The 21,527-nt window shown below is 35.4% G+C and overlaps 2 protein-coding genes across 8 annotated transcripts in view; one reads left to right on the top strand and one right to left on the bottom strand.

The window, feature by feature from the left end:
* PHYHIPL (phytanoyl-CoA 2-hydroxylase interacting protein like) overlaps positions 1 to 7,535 on the top strand; it is a 76,659-nt gene extending 69,124 nt beyond the window's left edge. The window contains exon 5 of the mRNA XM_032252542.1: positions 4,564 to 7,535. Within this exon, the coding sequence (XP_032108433.1) occupies positions 4,564 to 5,098 (535 nt within the window). The 3' untranslated portion in view covers positions 5,099 to 7,535. The remainder of the gene's footprint in view (positions 1 to 4,563) is intronic.
* FAM13C (family with sequence similarity 13 member C) overlaps positions 5,630 to 21,527 on the bottom strand; it is a 115,899-nt gene continuing 100,001 nt past the window's right edge. For 5 of the 7 annotated variants that reach the window (XM_032252534.1, XM_032252539.1, XM_032252538.1 and 2 more), the window contains 4 exons: positions 13,559 to 13,654; positions 12,040 to 12,239; positions 10,730 to 10,831; positions 5,634 to 7,235 (listed from right to left, as the gene is read on the bottom strand). In XM_032252534.1, coding sequence (XP_032108425.1) covers positions 7,112 to 7,235; positions 10,730 to 10,831; positions 12,040 to 12,239; positions 13,559 to 13,654 — 522 coding nt within the window. In that variant the 3' untranslated portion in view covers positions 5,634 to 7,111. Of the gene's footprint in view, positions 7,236 to 10,729; positions 10,832 to 12,039; positions 12,240 to 13,558; positions 13,655 to 21,527 lie in introns of all 7 variants that reach the window. The other 2 variants (XM_032252541.1, XM_032252536.1) reach the window with 2 other exon arrangements.

A 21,527-nucleotide genomic window follows, 5' to 3' on the forward strand; every position in this document is an offset into this window, starting at 1 on the left:
CGTTCACCTAATTTAGAGACTAGAGATTGATAGACACAACATAAATTATTGTGCTTGTCAATTTTGGATTGGCAATGACCATATAGACTCAGCAAGGGAGATGTTTATGCAGATGCTCCTTGACTTCCCAATAAACTCACTGTAAGCTGAAAATACCAAGTTGAAAATGCATTTAATACACCTAATCTATAAAACATCATAGCTTAGCCTAGCCTCCTTAAACATTTTCAGACCACTTATATTAGCCTGCTATTGGACAAAATCATCTAACAGAAAGCCTATTTTATAAAAAAAAGTGTTGAAAAGATCAACATTCAAAGTACAGTTTCTACTGAATATTCATCACTTTCACACCATCATAAAGTCAAACAATTGTAAACCAATCCATCATAAGTCAGGAACTGTCTGTATATGCATACAACTAAAAAAAAAAACTCCCTATTGCTGTTGTCTTTAGTAAGAAATACATCAAAAGAATAAATAATTGCATCTTTTATTCTAGGTTTATATTCCTGGAACATTGCCACTATCTATTTTAGGTGGCCACTGGAGGGCAGTATTTCTTTATGATTTTTCTCTGTCCCTTCGATGGGAACTGGCCTTTGTTTTTAGGTCCTTTAGTAATCTAAAGTTTGGTTCATGTGTTTTCAAAAATGCTTCCAAGAATAAACAAAGATAAAGACAGAGTGCCTAGAAAATGGATAATTATTGTGTATATTGCCTGATTTTACTCCCAGCTATCAGTATGAAAGCTGTGTTTACTCTCTAGAAAAGTTACCTTTGTTAAGTTTTCCATAATGATAGTTATAAAATCCATGTAAACTATGTCTTAATGCAGTACGTATAAATAAATATACTTTCCACAGTGCGGTATAATTTTTGAACATTGCTTTTTAAAGAAGCCTTATTAAAAAGTAGTAGACATTAATTCCATGGATGTTGATTTACTTTTTGTCATTAACTCTAATTAGGACACATTTCCTTGATTGAAATCCATTTTAAATATCATCTTGTTATTCAGAATGCTTGAATAGAAAGGAAACTTTCGATTACTGGATAAACTTTCCAACATTTATAATCCATTTTAAATTATGAAAAACTGGATAAATTCTTAGTTCATAAGGAATGAACTCATTTTGACCTCTTCCTATAAAAATGAATTCCTAAATGGGCATTGCTTTCCCATACTCCAAACAAAAATACTACTTTCTCTCTTACCCCTTGTTCAGATTCACTAGGTAGTCTAATTGTCCTTGAAACTCCTTTTATATCTGAAAGATTTCAGGAATTCACTGAGATTGGTAGACATGTGTAGGAATGTCTCTAATTCTGGTGTCAGATTGTATATTCCCAAAGTGCAGGTTCTAGTACACATTTTCTGTTTATATATTTGTTGCTGTTATTATTTCATGTAATTGCACTAATAGATCCATGTAAGACACATATAATATAGATATTTGTGTTTTGTTAATCAGAATGTAACAAGGGCAAGAAATTTTGAACAGGGACAAGATGGAGTAGACACTCTTTTCCCTATTTCTCCCACTAAATACAACTAAAAGCACTGGACATTATATATAAAATAAATATCAGAAGACTAAGGGGGAAAGAATATGTATCAGTTAGGGACCTTTGGGATTCAACAGCACAGTGGTGAGTTCCTTGGGTTTTCTTTTAACCTCTTATATTCTGGACTAGGTGCTGGAGTAGCTGGCAACACAGACATGCCAGTGGGCACAAACAAAAAAAAAAAAGAACACCAGAAAGTATGTTTGTTTACCCACAGGATCAGGAAAGAAACTGAGATGTCTTCAAATGCAGAAACCTTTTGGACAATAACTGCCATACTCCAGGCAAACACTGTAGGAAAAAACAAACAAACAAACAAACAAAAACCTGTAGTCCCCCATCTACCAGCCAAGGCTAAGCAGGGAACCTAGACCTCTACCCTCTCACATATATAAGGGGACACCCTTCTCCCTCCACCGTCTGCTAGAGTGGTATCAGAGAAGCCTGAATAGGGAGACTGGATTTTCCACCATTGCCTGGAGACAATGAGGGTTGCCTTCATAGTTTGTGAAACCTACATGACAAGTAGTAATGAGACACCCCTTCTCTCTCTGGCCTGTAGTATGTAAGCACAGGCCTAGTGGGAGTCTAAACTCCTACCTTCTCCAAGTAGTAACTGACCCCCCTACCCTGTGTCACTGGAGACTGAGTAAGTAGGAAACCTGGACTTTTATCCCCATCAACATCAATTAAGTGACTACCCTATACTTTCCACCCATTGGTAGATAGCCAAGAAGAGGACTGCTAAAATACTAAATTTAAATAAGATCCAGAATAAAATAACATAATATATCCAGGATACAAATGGAACTCATGCATCACACCAAGACCCAGGAAAATCTTAACCTGAATGAGAAAAGATGATCAAAGATACCAAAACCAAAATAATGCAGATCTTAGAATTATCTGATAAAGATATTTAAGCAGCCACCATAAAAATGGTTCAACAAGCACATACTAAAACATTTGAAAGAGATAAAAATAGAAGCAGCAAAGAAATAGAAGGTATAAAGAACTAAATGAAAAATTTGGAACATAAACACACAGTAAGTGAAGTAAAAAGCTGGATAGAGTCCATGGATTCCACAGCAGATTCAAGAGGACAAAGGAAAAAAAAATCAGTAAACTTCTTGAAGATAGAATAGAAATTACCCAAATTGAACAACAGAGATAAAACTCACTGAAAAAACGTATATCAGTCTTATGGATATGGGAGACTAATAAGGAAAGGAGAAAGAGGGTGGGACTGAAAAAGTATTCATAGAAATAATAGCCAAAATGTTCCCAAATTTGGCAAACAACATAAACATACAGATTCAATTTGAGAAAACACTAAGTAGGATAAACCCAAAGAAATCCATGCCAAGATACATCACAAACTGAAAACTGAAGACAAAAACAAAAAAAACCACCTTGAAAGTGCTGAAAGAAAAGATACCATACGTGTAAGGAAAAATAAAAACAATCTGAAGGACATCATCATCAGAAACTGTCTAGACCAAAAGAAAGTGGTATCATATTTTCAAATGCTGAAAGAGCACTGTCAACTGAGAATCCTATATCCAGTGAAAATATTCTTCAAGAATAAAAGGGAATTAAGATATCCTCAGATAAAGGAAAACTAAGGGGATTTGTCAACAGCATATCTATCTTAAAGGAAGTTTCTGAAACAGGAAGGAAGGAAATAATAAAAGAATGAATACTGGAACATCAGAAGGAAAAAAGAACAGTCCAAGTAAAAGTATGGAGTCACATCCAGAATATCACACTGCATTTATTTGTACATTTCCTTATTCTCTTAACTGTGACAATTTTTTGGTCTTTCCTTGAATTTGCATAAAATAAGCTCCCTAGCTGGTTTTTAGGTGGTAAATTTAAGATCCATTGCTGCTAAATTCAGAGGCAGATCGAGAGCACATCTCAGTGACCCATAAACTCTTTAAGAAGCACGTTGACTCAGGGAACTTTCTCTTGCTTGAGTAATAGCTTGAACTTTGCTTCCCAAGTCATACTGGTTAGGGAGCCAGCAAAAAAAAAAAAAAAAAAAAAAAAAAACACCAAGCCACATTTGAGGGATTCTGGAGAGAATTTAACAAAACTACCTATTATAGAGGTGTAGTCAGGGTTAAGATACCAAATAAGGGATGCTAATGTAACCAAGAACTAGCAGGAATTGAAAAGTTTTACTCTTCTTGGGAATGAAAGGGAGTAGGAATTCATCCAGCAGTAGCAGTAGCAGTAGTCAGGTATACATAGTTATGAAGAACTCAGCCCTGACAGAAACAGAAGGCCCTGAAGCATGGAGGAAGTATAGGAAGACACACCAAAGGCTTTACCTCCTCCAACTCTATATATGTTGGTGCCTTACATTGGTAGAACTGAAATGGAAGAGTCCAAGAGATAAGGAGCTGAATAAGAGTTCCAGGCCACAGTGGAAGACTGGTGGAGAATGAATGGATCTGAGGGTTAGGTAAAGGGTGAATAACCAGCACTGTTCTAAGCAAAATGCCAGAGAAATAATCTGATTAGTAAACTGTCCTTGTGTTAAAAAGCCAAAACAAAACACAACTTTTGTGCCAGTATAATTGGACAGCACTCATTTAAAAAACATTCAGTATATTTAACTAACCAACATCTTTAGTTCAGTTTTCTCTTCAAAAAGCCACTTCTGAAACCTAGTTGGCAGTTAATGTATGTATGATTTTACCTGTAAGGTTTCTAAGTCCAGTTTGAATTTTCTGGTGAGGAAATTTACATAATTATGTTAATTTAATGCAAAGTCTCCAAGGTTTGTAGCAGATCATCCTTACCTTAAGGTCAAGGCTAGAATTCAGCCATCTATAGGCAATATCAAAAGATGTTGTCCCCTTAATCTGATAGGAGAGGTATTCAGGCCTTTAACAGTAGATGTTTGACATTTGGGCCATTCAAATATATAAATCAGTGGGTTTACCACAATTGTATCAAGCAGTGACCACTTGTTTTCTCTTGCAGAGAACATCATGGGAATGCTATGCAGCCGTCTGTCAAGGATAACAGTGGTAGCCATGGCTCTCCTATTAGTGGAAAATTAGAAGGCATCTTCTTCAGCTGCAGCACTGAATTCAATACTGGAAAGCCACCCCAGGATTCACCTTATGGAAGATACAGGTTTGAGATTGCAGCAGAAAAACTTTTTAACCCCAATACTAACTTATACTTTGGGGACTTCTACTGTATGTACACTGCTTATCATTATGTGATTCTTGTTATTGCTCCTGTGGGATCACCAGGAGATGAATTTTGTAAGCAGCGCCTTCCTCAACTAAATTCTAAGGATAATAAATTTTTGACCTGTACAGAAGAAGATGGGGTGCTGGTTTACCACCATGCCCAGGATGTCATTTTAGAAGTCATTTACACTGACCCTGTGGATCTTTCTCTGGGCACCGTGGCAGAAATCACTGGTCATCAGCTCATGAGTTTGTCTACTGCAAATGCAAAGAAAGATCCCAGCTGCAAAACCTGTAATATCAGTGTTGGACGTTAATGCCCACTCTTCTTATTCTTACTCAACCCCTTTTCCTCCCTTAGTAGCATTGGTCCTCTGTTGTCCATTTTCATCACCAGATGTTTTCCACTGAAGCATGCACATGCCACTGTCGCCAAAAACGAACTACCACTTTCCAAATTTCATTCAGAGCCATTTTAGTGTTTTCCTATTCCCTACCCCTCCCACTACTTTCAATGGTGAAATACCCTAATTTCTCCTTCTGACACTTTATTGCCTAGATGCTGCAATGTTTTTATGTTTCCTTTATGCCAAACATAACAAAACAGTTATATAGACCGCTTTAGCAAAGTACAAAATAATGGCTTATAAATGGTGTTTAAATATACGTTCATTTTAATCTACTGAATAAATATTGGAATAACTCCAAACCGCATGAAAGGGTGTAATTGCAGCATGAGTTAAATCTTGAAGCCTAGAATTGTCAGCATTTCCAACTCCTTGTTTGACAGTGTTATTTATGTTATTTATATTAGCTAACAGGAAACAACTACTGTGTTATCAACATAATAAATATAATAGAAAAATATTTTATTTGTATTGTTGTATAAAATATTTACAATCATATAGAATATATAGAGTTACATTTTAATAGCAATTGTATACATGTCATGAAACCATTTCCCTTATCAAAGATGTAATTTGTAAACCTCAAATAGTTGTGTATCTGTCCTGTTACAAGTAGATGACTTCAATTAAACAAATTTATGAAGGACATTATTCTGATTCATAAAGTTATAAAATATTAGGTAAATACAGAGAAAACAATAAGCCTCTGAAATAGTCTGTTTCTGAAATAGTCAATAGTCTTCCCATTCAAACTATAAGAAAATGTGAATTTCTTCAACATCATACTTAAACATTACAGAAAAAAGAAATACAAACAAGGTTGGTACATGAGAGAAAATGTTGCCCTTTTACTTCCTTTTACAAAAATGAAAATAATAAACAGGCCTTAATATAAAATAACACAAAATGATATGCACTAAAATTGATGAAGCAAATAAATATTCTGGCTTCTTTTCCAAGGTGTCAGGGCAAACAGTTTCTAAATCTTTCATTTTGTACAGAAGGAAGAATAACTTCAGCTCATGAGAAATTTTTTGACTTTACAAAGTATATACCTTGCAACATTAAGAAAAATGTATACTCCCAATGAAAAAATAGTTATATATAATCTTATAGTAAACAAAAGAATTAGCAGTAATACTGTGGTCACATTAGATTATATACTGCAGACACATATCTATCCAAAATACCTATTTTAAATTTTTAATACAATATTTTATTTTAATATAAACATCTGTCAGTTATAGACAAAGAAAATAATTCACAAAGTACATGCTATCAGAATGAACTTTGGTAACCAGAAATGTAAAATTTCAAATAACAGATAAAATAATATGTTATTTTTATAGAGAAATAAAAAAAATAGAAGTGACACAATCTAGTTTGTTTTAGGGTACTGAGAGCCTCACAGATTTAAGGGACAAGATAGTAAATGTTTTATCACTCAAAATCCATCAGAAGTTCAAATAAATTACTTTCTTGCTAGCTGTATTCTTTCCTACTTGAGAAGTAGAATTTGTTTTCTTCCTCTTATTGATTTTTTAAAATCATGCTCTTTTCCATACATCATGAACAATCTTTGGATACTAAAACTTCCCCTAACAAGTGTCCCAGCTATGTTATTTAGATTTGATAAACTATTAGAAGTTTTTTAAAATACTTATATTGACTGTGAGTTTTCTGCTTGGCATGGAGGACACTGAATTGTTTCCCAATTATATGGCTACCTATTGTATCCTTCCTTCCATTTAAATCCCTTCTCCTTGTATGTAATTAAACTTGCTATTCCTTCTTAAAAACAGCTAATGCTACCACTAAAGTGCTTCCATTATCATTGTGTCAGAACTACTTAGCAAGGGTGGCAGAGGAAAATAAACTTGACTTTATATCATGGGTGAAAGTGATCATAACATTTCCTGAACCTCAAATAGTTTTGGCCACATCTTGCTTGCTGATGAGGACCTCTAATAGTCTCAGTTTGGCTTTTATGTGCTTATATTCATAATACTCATCTGCCATTGGTATCCTGTCTTCCTTTTGTGGACTTCTGCAAGACAAAAATACGTTTATTACTTCACAATGAATCCAGTCATTAAATATTCTTTTATAATTCATATATGAAAAAGCATACTGTAACAGCTTCTACTTGGTTTTTGCATCATATCTTCTTTTACTTCCCTTTCACCTTCATTCACTCCCTCTTCCATGTGTTACTAAGTTTCTAAATAACAGTAACCTTTGAAAACTTGAATGACATAAGTGTTTTGAAAATCTGTGGTCCGGTGCGTAGACTTACAACAATGGGGTAAGTGAAAAGATCTAAGGAGAAATAAACAAACAAAAACCAGAACTTTCAAGGCATTCTTTGTCCAGTCATTCTCCCATTATCTGCCACAGCCCTACACCTGTACAAAATGTTCAGCCCTAATAGAGTGGTTAAAAATATTAACCTGAAAACACTACATAAATTACATTTTTAAAATAATTTAATAACTTATGGTAACAAGAAAAGCATTCAGGGTCTGTCTTACAAATCTGAAACATTTCCAGACTTTCTTGTAATTATAATACCTGTGTCTGCTAATATATAGTAGAACCACTGAGCGAGCTGTTCCTTAACTGAAGTAATTTATGAGAATCTACATTGCAGTGGTTCTCTTCTGTACACTAATTCTACTAAGGCTAGACATGTAACAATGCATAGATTTTTATACAGTATGCAGTATGCTCTTGCAGTTTACTTGGAAGAATAACTTGGTAACATCAGGAGTTAAAATCATTTGCCTTCCCACAAAAATATGTTGTCAGGATATGTTTTCTAAAGGAAATAATTGCGACAGGGTCTCAAAAGTCTCTGGTTTTCTTGGTAATAAGATAGCTAATTGTTTTGAAAATATTTCCACCCATGACTTTGAAATTTAAGAGGTAGAGGACACGGATATAGTCACTACAGTTACAACTGAATATAACTACAAATACTGTCTAATATTACTGTGGCTGAAACCAGGTAAATAGCTTATATTTAATGTTTTATCTTTACCCCTTTCTATTTTTCCAATAGTGATAGAGATATTTCTATCTCTTACCAAATAAAAAACAAGCTAATCTGTAAAGATTGTCTATGAATGTAGTATCTACTTGTATTTCATAACTATTTATTGCCCTGCAATTTCTAGTACAGAACTCAGAACAGTATACAAATCCACAGAGCGCATTCTTCTTAACTATTGTCTAAATTATATAACATAAATCCTTTGCCTCCATTCTGTGTTCTGAGTCAAACTTACCATAACTGGGTGTCTGAATACCACCTTAATTTCTATAAATAAATCTAAGTAAAGAAATTTCCTAATTATTACAGAGAAACATTAATAATGCATTATGTAATTTTCCCTAGTTTTGCATATTCCATTTTGGTTAATAAGAGTGCTTTGACAAGAATGAAAAGTTTTGCTAAGTCTTTCCTGAAGCAGTTTCCCCATTATATAAAACATACTAATGTGCTTACCACAGTTCCAGGCTCATAATTATTAATAATAATGTAATATCTATATGATTCTCATGCCTCTTGTATGGCAAATATTACCAAGAACATTTACAGTGTCTTAAACATTTTAATTCATTTGCATGGTTATTTTACCTTATGGATAGCTAGGCCTTCCCAATGAAATGTCTTAGATAAAGAAAATTAAGGTCCATAATTCCTAGCCATTCAATGGTTTGATTTTAGTTGTAAAAGATCATCATTTGTGCATTTAGTTGAAATATATCACCAAAAGGGGCATAAACTTCAAAGCCAAATATAGGCTTATCTGACTTGGGTTTAGGACTCATAGTTGCAGTGTTAGTTATGTTCTATACTATGCATAGAACATAACTAACTTCCCTTTATGACCAAAAGCATACCAAGTGACACTGCAGATCCACCAGGCAGGACTAGTAGCACACTGAGAAGTTCTCAAACCCCTTAAGATAGATTCCTGGGTTCAAATTGGTAAAAATATAAATTTATTCAAAGAACTCAAATTTATGAAAATAATGTATACACATCTTAAAGTATCATTTATCATATGTAATGACTGTTTGATTTACAATATTTGATAACATCTCCACAAATATTTCCCTGAATGAAAAATTCCCATAGCATACCATTAATCCAAAAGAGGCAGATATCAGGAACTTTATAGTGCAAGTCACATATTTACCCAGATATAGCAGACAGTCCAGAAAAAATTATTACTCCAAGGAATGTTTTGCAAGGAAAGTTACATGAACATTTTATAAAAGAAAAAAGTATGAAAAAAGAAAATTAGTAACAAATGCTTTATATTCTAAATTTATGAGCCACATACCATTTCTCACTAGATTAGTTAACATCACCAAAAAGGTAAGTTGGATTTGTAGCAATCAACTTCAAGATTACAGATAGAAAATAGGTTGTTAGATCTGTATTTGCTGAATGCAAAAAGCTTTTCACTCAATAGGTCCAGTCCTAAAGAATATCCCTGGTAGGCTAACATGGAAAACCTGCCAGGGACAAAGAGGTGAGTAGACCAATCATGAGAGTTTCAAGGTGCTTTGGAAAATAGTCCCTTTCCATCAGGACAACCCTCAGCCTGCTGAACTGAAAGGTCAAATACAATACCTAAATGGAGAGGAATACAGAGAAGCCAGTGTAGCACTGATAAGTTTATGACTTGAATGATGAGTTTAATGTCATCTCATCTACTTAGTAACTTGTGGCTGTGAGAAAGTTACACTCTAGATTTATTTATTTTTTTAAAGATTGTTATCTCACATGACTGCTGTAGCTTCCCAAAGTATCCCAGGAGTCCAGTCATTTCAGCTTATAAAGTGGGAACTGAGGCTCAAGATAACTAAGCAATTTATCTCTCTTCCAAAAGTGGATCAATAACCCTTATCACTCAATTATGTATGTAATTTTGTTGTTGAGACACCAAAAATTAGAGGAAACTAATAGAGTGTATAATGAGACTTGGGTTGACACAGAAAAGTAGAGGACAGATGATAAAGCTAACCATATATTTAAGGGATGGAAAGAATGACTATGAATTTTTTATCAAGTCTTGAAATAAAATAATTAGGGACAGATCCTGACTTCTAAGGAAGGCATTTAAAGCAAATAAGGAATTATTATTTAATAAAGTAGGGAGTAACTTGCAGAACTGAGAAACCAACAACGAAGCAGTTATGTGGGCTAAAAAAAAATCAAATAGATTCTTTAAAGGTTTAAATAAATCCATTTATTTATGATGAGATTTATTGTCCAAACAGAGATTTTTAGAGTTTATCCTTTATTTTTTACAGATTGACGTCACGCTTGACAGCTAACATGTCCCATAAAACATCACTAATATTGGCACTATTAGAATGTTGGATTGGACAAATCCTGAGTCTAAGCTAGTGTGGAAATTACAGATATTTTGTAAAAAGTCACTGCTGCTGCCAAAAAATTGCAGTTCATTATTAACAATAATTCTCTAGGAAGTTAGCTTTAAAAATCTCTCTGCCCACACATACCTTCCTGTTTGTTTAAAAAACTGTTCTTCAAATTCTCTTAAGGCTTTCCGCAGCCTCTTCTTGTCAGCCCTGGTTTCTCGGAGATGGTCAAGAAGTACAGGCCTGAAGGGGAAATAGAGGCAGCAAACCACTGGGTTATGTATGCAACTATGCAACAACCCTGCATGACTTGCATATGTACCCCAGAACCTAAAGTAAAATTAAAAAAAAAAAAAGGAAAAGAAGAAGTACAGGCCTATAGAAGGTAAAATATTTGCCATTACTGAGCACTGGCATAATTCAGAGATCAACATGAGCAGATTTCTCTGTTGAGCCAAAAAAGCATACTATGATTAAAAGGTGTTCCGATCATAACAGTGTTTTTTAAGTAAATATGACACACATAAAGCATGACCATAGGCAAGCACACAAGCAGGGAAAATTACCTGATGGAAAACATATCATAGGATAGGGGAAAGGACAGACAAGAGGCAAGCACATTGAGTCCACTGAAAGAAGTTGTAAGGGTAACAGCAATATAATTGGATGAGGGAAGGGGTGTTTTGAAGGAAAACTCAGCAGCATTTGGTGATAGACTAGATGTAAGAGATATAGAGGAACAGCTTTTAAAGAAAATTATATCCTTAATCTAGAGAAATAAGTGTGGGAATGTGGGGACCATGGCAAAATCCTTGTGAATGAAAATAAGACCCAGAAGAAAGTTATAGTTACATCCTACCAAGATGAGAGAAAAGTCATACACTCTAGAGCAGGAGTTTGGTATACACAAGCATACAAAATTCATGTTTCAGAGATTCTGTGAACTTGAAATTATATATGGGCATTTTCTTAAAATGATTCTATTGGTTTCAGAAAAGTCCAACACCCCTTGAAAAAGTTAGGAATAACTGCTTTATAACTACCACCAAAAAAAGAAGGATTTTCTGCTTGCTTTCTCTGACAGGTCACATTTCTTTCCATTTAAATCAAATTAAATCTCATAATCAGGGCTGTAAGATACAAACCAAAGAAGGCCAAATTATGAGGAATGCCAGCTTCTGAATAATAATAATGATAATATTAATGAAAATCCAAATGGCTTCTGTCAGAAGGGCCATTTAAGAGACAAAGGGCAAATCATTTGCTTCAGACCAACGGGATTTCTAGTTAAGAAACTATCTCATCTAAATGTAAGAGATTAAGATAAAGGCCCTGAGAACTGTTGACCCACCCCTTTAAGTCCAGCATTTCCAAAGGCCACCTCTGCTTCATACACTGGTATCAGACCAGAAGAGTTAAGAAGAGACTCCACACTTAGGATTCATACTCACATGGTAGCCTCATGTAAATTAGACATGGAGAGAGCTGGTGGTTTTACTTCTTTCTTTTCATCCAGTAGAAGGGCCCTAACAGGCTCAGTCTCATTAGGGTAGATGAGGTGTTCACCAACAGGAAGGTGAGATGCTGGATCCGGCAAAGAAAGTTGTTGGCTTCCCTGTGGATGGTCTTCATCAGAGTCCTCTTCCTCCTGCTTATCACAGACAGAGTTAAAGAAAGAAAGTTACATAATGCCCAGTGCCTCTTGAGGAAACAAAACAGGAAGAGGAACAATAAATCAATGCCATGAAAACCAGTAGGTGACCCATGTGCCTACTGAGAACTGGGATGGAAGCAACCAAAAGGAGCCCTTCCTCAGTTTGATTAAAAACTTGCAGAAGTTAATGAGCAAAAATGCAGCAGCCATTCTGGGCTAAAACACTCACCAAGTTAATCTGTGTCTTCTGGGCCAATGAAGGCACAGACCATTAGGATATGCTCCAGTCCAGACTATACTACCAAGTGGTTCCTCCCTTTCACTAGACCTTCTGGGCTCCAGCTTAATACTTGTGATATGAGTTAATATTAGATGGGCTACAGACAACTTTTATCCTCCAGAAATACCCCAAGTCAGGTCCCGATAGGGACCAACATTCAAATACAGAGGATACTCAGAAAATTAACAAGTTCAGGGGAGAGCTCTTTGAAAGCCAAAGCAAAATGGGGTTGCTCCTCAACCTGTTCTGATAATTTTTATCACAACTAGAAGATTCTTTTGCAAGGAATATAAGAACCCTGCTACATTTTAAATTATGCTTCCATAATGGGAAAAATCCAAAGACTATGAATTATTATTCTCTTAATGTCTTTAAAATACAGAAGTATAAATGTACCAAGTATACTTACATTTATATTTGTTAATATTTACTCCTTTTCATATTGATGTCTTGAACAGGTAACTGTTTTGATATTGATGGAGTAGGATTTGTGATGCTTTTCTAGTTCTGTATTCCCATAAATCATTCTTTATTAAAGGTAGTCTAACTCAATTTCAGTACTCCTATTTTCTATTGAAACAAATCTTCTCATATCTTGTACAATATGGTCAAATAGTACCAAAAACAAATGTTGCAATATATCAAGAATATATTGTGAATTTTCTGATTAAAGGAATAAATTAACCAACACAGAGAACAGAAAGGCTCTGTTTTGTCTAGTTGTGCTACAAATTAGATAATGCCAAACTGAAATCTATCATTTCTTTTCACCCAAGGTAATCAAGGCAAATGTTAAAATTGGCTCTAGACATACAAGTACTATATGCTCTGATTTTACAGTAGTTCTAATATCTGCCACTGTTAAGTATAGTAGCAGGGTTAGAGAAGACCAAATTTTCACTTTTTGAAATGACGACTGGCCTTGTTAGCAGTATATACTGCCATGAAGGGTCTTTTATAACTCTTGTAGTACTATGTGACATCAGGTTAACTACACATCAGTACAAAATACCAGCATGCAAGTATCCTGACTTACAATTGTTGGAATAAGGGAAGGCGTTGACAAGATTTGTTTGATAATTCTGTACCGGTCATAAAGCGGCTTTATGAGGTTCTTGTCTTGCTTAGTTGCCTGAAAAACATGAAATTCATTATTATTCCTCTCTCAGACAAGAATGAAAAGTCAATATTTTTAGCAGACAAAAAGCGTCAAAGTAAAGGATTATAATACTATAATGTAACAGTTATCATAAAAAGAAAAGTCATTTTTATTTTATTTTTTTTTTGAGACAAAGTCTCACTCTGTCACCCAGGATGGAGTCCAATGGCATGATCTCGGCTCACTGCAACCTCCAACTCCCAAGTTCAAGCAATTATCTTCCTGCAGCCTCCCAAGTAGCTGGGACTACAGGCATGTGCCACTGTGCCTGGCTTTTTTTTTTTTTTTTTTTTTTTTGTATTTTTAGTAGTTTCAGGGTTTTACCATGTTGGCTAGACCAGTCTCAAACTCCTGACCTCAAGTTTCAGCCTCCCAAAGTGCCAGGATAACAGGCATGAGCCACAGTGCCCAGCTGGAAAGTCATTTATAAAATACTGCATGTAGCACATGCCAGTTTTTTTCTTGGAAAAGTTTCTTAAAGGATACGTCCAAGTTTAGGAATGTGATTTTTGGAGGAGTCTGCAATGCATAAGTGTTAAGGAACCTCTTCCTTAATTAATTCTTCATTCTTAAAAAAACAATTCAGACATTGATTTTTCTACTGACGCATGTATTTTACCTAGACTTTCCTGATTATATGTAGTCACAAACACCAATCTTGTACAGGTCTTCATCACTACATGCTTGAATTATATCCTAGGTTACTGTCTAGCTGTGATACAAACTAAATTATTTTGGACAAAACATCCAACTTCTCTGAATCCTCAATTTCCTACCTATATAAGAAGGAGGTTGGAGTTACCAGTATCCTTCCATATAAAAAATGTATAACCTCTTGATCCACGAATATATTCTATACCCCTCTACCATAAGCACCCCATCCCTAAGCACTATTTTCAACAGATCACATTGCGCATAAAAATTTAAATAACTTCCTATCTATCAATCTGTCTATCTATGTATCTGCCGATTTATCCAAAGTGACCTAACTCCTCTGCTTATATTTATTTTTCTTCCTGTTTTATTCTGCATTAATTTTCTGCATGTCTAGTACACATAGCCTCCCTTTTACTCTAGTCCAGTGATATATACACTTGACAAGTAGTGGGAGGGGAATAGTAGAAATGACTCATGGAATAATCACCCAGTCATCTTTTATCAAACTACACACATCCAAGCATGCCAGACAGATCTGCCATCCAGATCTGTCTCCCTTGAAAGAAAAGAAAATGTTTCAAACGTGTGTTACACTTCCCAGTTATCCTCATGCTCCCAACTCTCATCCCAGTTGCAAACCATTCTGTCCCATATTGATCTAAACTTTTCTCTGAACTTCTTGTCTCATTATCTGTGCCTTAACTGTTTTCTTTGTTTCAGCTTTGTCTGCCCAAATGAAGGGTTCTTGAGGACAGAGATTATATCACACATTTCTTTAAATTCTCACAGGACCCAACACATTCCCATCCCTACTACCAAGCTATCAACACAGGTTTATGTGCAGAAGGGACTCTAATTTTTAACAATTTTCTTGTAAGTTCCATACACTAAGACTCACCTCCCTCTGTAGAACCCTTTTAAGTATTGTTTAAATAACCTCAAGATCTTTTCATTTGCTAACCCAATCATTTTTTTTTTAAATTTAGGTTCTGGGGTACATGTGCAGGTCATGCAGGGTTGTTGCATAGGTGCATATGCACCTATGGTGGTTTGCTGCCTCTATTCCCCCTTCATCTATATCCGGCATTTCTCCCCATGTTATCCCTCCCCACCCTCTCCTCCTCTGCTGTCCCTCCCCTAGTCCCCCTTCCACTGCCCCCAGTGTGTGATGCTCCTCTCCCTGAGTCCACGTGTTCTCATTGTTCAGCACCCGCCTATAGTGAGAACATGTGGTGTTTGGTTTTCTGTTCTTGTGTCAGTTTGCTGAGAATGATGGTTTTTAGATGCATCCATGTCCCTACAAAGGACATGAACTCATCATTTTTTATGGCTGTGTAGTATTCCATGGAGTATATATGCCACATTTTCTTTGTCCAGTCTATCATTGATGTAACCAAATCATTCTTTAAACACTTTCTTATTCATAACACATCTTTGCATGAAAAAAAATCCAACAAGTTCCTATCAAAATCTGTTCTATGGGATTTTAATAGATGATAGAAGAAAAAATCTCAGTCTAAGTTCAGAAAACATTGAAATAGTGATTTTTATGTAATATCTTACTAGGACTTATAGTCCATAGAAAGTATTTCAGAAAATGATGCATTCAGCTATTATTGGTGTCTTTCCATTGCAATTTGATTTTTGTGATTTTAGCATATTTTCCAGATTCTAGAAAAGCTAAATTTAATCCTAAAAAAAAAGTGAGCAAAACACACATTAGAATGATGAATGCCATTGCAGAAAAGTATCTTCCACAGATGCTAGATTAAAGTTCAGGAACCTGTACAATGTATGCACTCCTTTTTCACTTTGATTTCATTGTCTTACTCTTAAGATCATTATCACACCAATCCCCGAAGAGACGTGAGGGTTCCACACCCTATCACATAGTAAGTACAAAACACTGTGAAACATCTAAGTCTACAAGTGCTCATCCTCAGATAAAGGACAGGAAAGCAGACTGCCTGAGAAGGGATAGTAGTGGGATTGTGTGCCAGGAACTGTTTTCTCCTCACAAAGAAGCAATAGGCCTGCAAAGTGATCTTTATAAAGGAAACTGAATCAAGGTAAGCTCTGCAGGATACCCCACATCTAAGAGGGCAGAAACACATTAGACTGCTGTTATTCTTCAGCCACTTTCTGCTAAGAATCAGATAATTTTCTCTGAATTCAATGGCTCTCTCTTTCTGAATGCATCCTTCTTCCTCCCTAAATCTATAGTTGCTGCTGGCTGTAGTTTGCAAGATATATATATATTTTAAAATTTTGTTATATGAATGAAGAAAACAAGGTTTCCTTTATATTTTTGGTTACATGTTGAATAACCTAAAACAGGCAAAGAGAGCTATGAATCAACTGTCATAATTTAAAGATGAATATGAGGAGCTATCCTTTAAAAGATGATTATTCTTCCAGTTTCTCCATTTTTATAGTAGCAGGAGTAAAACTAAGAGGAGGATGAGCAAGAGAGCATCATGTAGAGGACACAATTTGATATGATTTTTTTTTATAGCTTGGCAACTTTGCCATATGAAAACTCCTAGCTCGCTATCAAATAGGTGATTTGAATCACCAAGGTCTAGAAATAAACTGGCTTTCTGAGAGACATAAATGCTACTGAGGGGTCAGCCCAAATTAGTTTCTTTCTGGGCCCTGGTCAGAAAGTTGTTTGGAAAAAAGCTGCCATAGCTTCAGCACCTTTATCACCTTGTTTTCCTTTCCCCCATGGGACTGGTGCCATGTATTCTTGCACAGTAAGCCACAGAAATTTATAATAAAATTTTGTAAATAAAATCATTCTGATTATCCCCATAAATGAGCTCTCTCTTAAAGAGAACAGTAAAACTGACATTCTCTTTTCTGGACAGTGAGCAGTAGGAAACATGCTTCTTAGCTTTAGTGACTCAAGTCTTGCCAAGCTTTTCCTAAATATCCCAACCCCTTATTTAGGGAGACATTATATGTAAGCAAGTCTAGCCATTTAAACAATCAAACAAGATGGAAAGTCGGTAATGGATATTATCATAGAAAGCAACTGCCAAAGAGAAAGTTTTGGTCAATTTAGATGTCCAACCAGGGAATTGAAGACTAATATTCATCTTAAAACCAGAGGACATGAGTTCAGATAACCAGCTTCAAAATTTATAAACTGTTTTTAACATTACAAATATGTAACATTTGAACCTTAGCTTTCTAATATGCAGAATGAGGACGACTTTTAATAAGTCATATAAATGTTTCTGGATTAATATTAATAATAGGCATACTAAATGTTATTTGAGCTATCAAACTAGTTGACTCGATGTTAATGTCAATGCTATCCATTAATAAAAAAGAATGCCACAGTGCTATTGAATAATAAATTTTTAAAAGTAAAAGAGAATGAATGATAAGATCTCTATGTCTTGATATAAAAAGCTATCCAGAATATATAAAGTAAAAAAAGATGCATAATTGTATAGACTGCTCCCTTTTGTCTAACAGAGGCAAGTTAAGACTATATATTGAGGCTAGGCATCCTGGCTCACTCCTGTAATCCCAGCACTTTGGGAGGCTCAGGTGGGAGCATGACTTAAGGCCAATAATTCTAGACCAGCCTAGGCAAAAGTGAGAGCTCACCTCTACAGAAAATTAAAATAATCAACCAGGCATAGTGGTGCACACCTGTAGTCCCAGCTACTTGAGAGGCTGAGGTAGGAAGATCGCTTGAGCCCAGGAGTTCATGGCTGCAGTGAACTATAATTGTACCACTGCACTCCAGCCTGAATGATAAAGTGAGACCCTGTCTCTAAAAAAATAAAAATAAAAATGAATGTGTATTGATAATTTCTTATATATGCTTTACATAGAAACTCTAAAAGAACACATAAAACATTAATAACAATGGTTATCTGCTTGGGGTGGGAGATCTCAGAGCTGGAAATGGCAGTTGGGGTTGGAAGGAGGTTTTTTAAAATTTATTTTTATTTTTATTTTTTATTTTTGCCATTTTCTTTTATATATTTTCTTTTTAAACTATATGAGGAAGTATTACCTATTCAGCATGTTACTTTTTAGAAGAAGGATAAATAGGAAAGCAGAAAAGTTTGATGGCATCTTTCTTTGCATGCTCTTTATCTCTAAGTCTACTGTCTTTCCAACCAACAACCTGCTAATAAGTTATTAAACTTTTAATGATTTTTTAAGATAAAATGTATACTTTCTAAAAATCTGCTTTCACCCTCAAAGAGGCTACAGTTGACAAGAGGCCAGAAGAAGTAACTGCCATTACTTATCCCCTTGATCATTTGTGCTGTGCACCTGACCCACCCTCAGTTCTTAGAAAGGTCAATATTGATATATGTGCCAGCACCAATTCAGTATTTCCAAAAGAAAATGACATAAAAAACAGAAATAGGCACTACAGTTCAGCTCAGGGGATGATTAATTCATTTCCAGTTCACAGCCATGCCCTGTAACCCAGAAGTGATTTTCTCCAAAAATTATCCAGAGATAAAAGAGGAAGAAAATTACTCATTGGTAGTATCTGAACGAGCAAGGCAAATCTATAGGATTTATCACCCTTAGTATAGGCTCTGACTAAATATCAAATGCAGAAATTATAGAAAGAGTCATAATAAAGTCTCTCTAGAAAAGATGTCATTCTTTATCTTGAAATTTTAATATTTAATGCATTTTCAGCAGTAAGGCAAGGACCCCAGATGAAAGTCATATGTCATTTCGAGTTTAAAGAAATGGGACCTAATGAGATGATCTGAGATGCTACTGAGCTCATTAGGAGTTAGAAATAACACTAGCTGCTATGGGAATACACAGTTTTCTCTTTGGTTATGCTGTGGCCTCTACAAACGGACTGTAGTGGTCGACTAGCTACTACATGGTTTACTACGTTAAGCTTTCTCAGGACTAATACTCAGCTTTATGTATTTACATTTTCTATTACAGATGCTCTCCGTTTAAAGGACCTAATTTTAGTCTCTGAGGAGCTACATTATAAGTATATTTGAGGGGGCTTCGGACACATAATAAACAAATCAATAGATACTTCATTAAAAATAATAGAATTAACTGGCATTTATACAGGGTGACCTCCATGCATAAGGAGATTTTTCTCTGATCTCCCGACTCTCATTTGCATGTGTCTATTTGACTTACGTGCCTCAGTAGAATGACCAACCATCCCAATTTTCTCAGGACTCAGGCATTTCCCAGGCCATGGGATTTTCAGTGCTAAAAGCAAAAATGTCTTGGGCAAACTAAGATGATTGATCACACTATTCCTGAAAGATCTTAAATGTAATATATCCCAAACTGACCTTTTACATTTTCATTTACAACCCCCAGTGTGCTCCTCTAGTTTTCTCTGTGTCAGTAAATGGACCATCGCCATCATGGATTCTTCATTGCCTTCATTTCCTCCCATCTAATGCTTTCACATGTCCTTTTGATTCTACCTTCAAAATATACTTTGAATGTATCACTTCTTTCCCTCTCCAAGGCCACCATGCTAATCCAAGCCACCCATTCCATCTCCCCTTTTCATTCTTTTCCCTTATGATGTATTCTCCACTTAGCAATCAGACAGATCTTTTAAATGTAATCATGTCATGTCACTTTTCTGCTGTCAACCATTCAACAACTTTGCAAATAATTCCCATAGCTTAAAAGGTTCTGTGTGATGGGTTCTAATCTGTCTTTTCTGATTTGATCTCATGCCATCCTGTTCTCCACCCCTCAAACTTGAGAATTCAAAGTGCACAACAAGCCCTTCCTTTCATCAAGGCCTTCATACTGCAATTCCATCTGTCGAGAATGTTCGCTGATGCTCTTTGGCCTGCTGATTCTTTAAATGTCATCTCTTGGCCTTCCTAATCATTTTATCTAAAGTAGAAACTATACCCATTATTTTCTATCATATCACCTGTTAAATATCCTGCATAGTACTGTGGGAAGTAAAAAAGTTTCTTTTTAAAGTTTTCTTTTTTGTTAAAGAATAAGTATGCTAATAACTTTGTTAAGCCCTATTCTATGTAGCTGTTAGACATGCCATGCTTACAGGCATGTAGTACATTCTATGTTCTTTCACTTTAACCAAGATATTTGTGCTAAACATGCTCATAGGCATGTCCCAACACTTTCAATTATTTCTTGCTATTGAGTTATTTCTTGTATTCCCACTCCCAGGACAACATGAACTACATGAGGACATTGACCTCCCCCCCCATGACTTCTCTATCTTTTTTCTTTTTTATATCTACCATCTATTCTACTTCACAACACATAGTTAGCATTCAAAACTTTTTGCAAATGATTGGTGTACACCAGTCAGTAGGCTTCTCTCTTATTGTCATGATAATTATATAAGTAGCTATTGCCCGTATTTTACAGATGAGGAAGTTGAATCTCAGAGAATTAGTTCACTTGCCAAGTGCCAATGGATAGAAAGTGGCTGGTTCAAGTGCTGAGTCCTGTTCTAAGTCTGTTGTATCAATTCCAACTCTCCTCTTACTACCCTTGTTAATTGAGCAGATTTAGACATTGACCAAAGTGCTTTAATAGATATGCTCGAAGTAACTTTAAAATACTGGAAAGACCTTCAGAACCACTGAAGGATGGAAAACCATGGGTGTGCCTGAAAGTTTCTATATATATATGTGCAGAAGTTACCCACTGGCTATCACAGAAGTGTAGAATCTTGGTGGGCTCAAAGATAGGATAGCTGAGTGGAAAAAAACTTTCTCTTCACTCCTTACAACACATATTTGTTGTTGTTGTTTTAAGGCTAAAGGTATTTCATAAAGATGTGGTCACAGGCCCATTTCTACTTGTAGATCACAAATCCTTATGTAAAGGACTAATCCAGGGGTATATGTTGAGCCTTTTGAGATTTGGAATATGTTGCCACTTTATGATTAATACCAGGCAATATACAATAGAACAGGGAAAGGCAGCTTTATCTTCAAGAAGGCTTCATTTGAAAATTAAATATGCTAGTTTGTTCATTCATCTGCTCATTTTTTCATTCATGCAGCAAACATTTATTCAATACCTACTATGTACAGAAAAGGAGGGGTCATGACCTATAAATAGTACTTCCATGCAAGAAATTCAAGGTGTAGTATAAGAAACAGAAGATGGCATACAAGATAGTTAGAGCTATGATAGGGTAGTTACATCTCTTATTCGA

Source organism: Sapajus apella, unplaced genomic scaffold (genome assembly GCF_009761245.1).
Source record: "Sapajus apella isolate SASKATOON/1434 unplaced genomic scaffold, GSC_monkey_1.0 scaffold78, whole genome shotgun sequence".
Taxonomy (NCBI): Eukaryota; Metazoa; Chordata; class Mammalia; order Primates; family Cebidae; genus Sapajus; species Sapajus apella.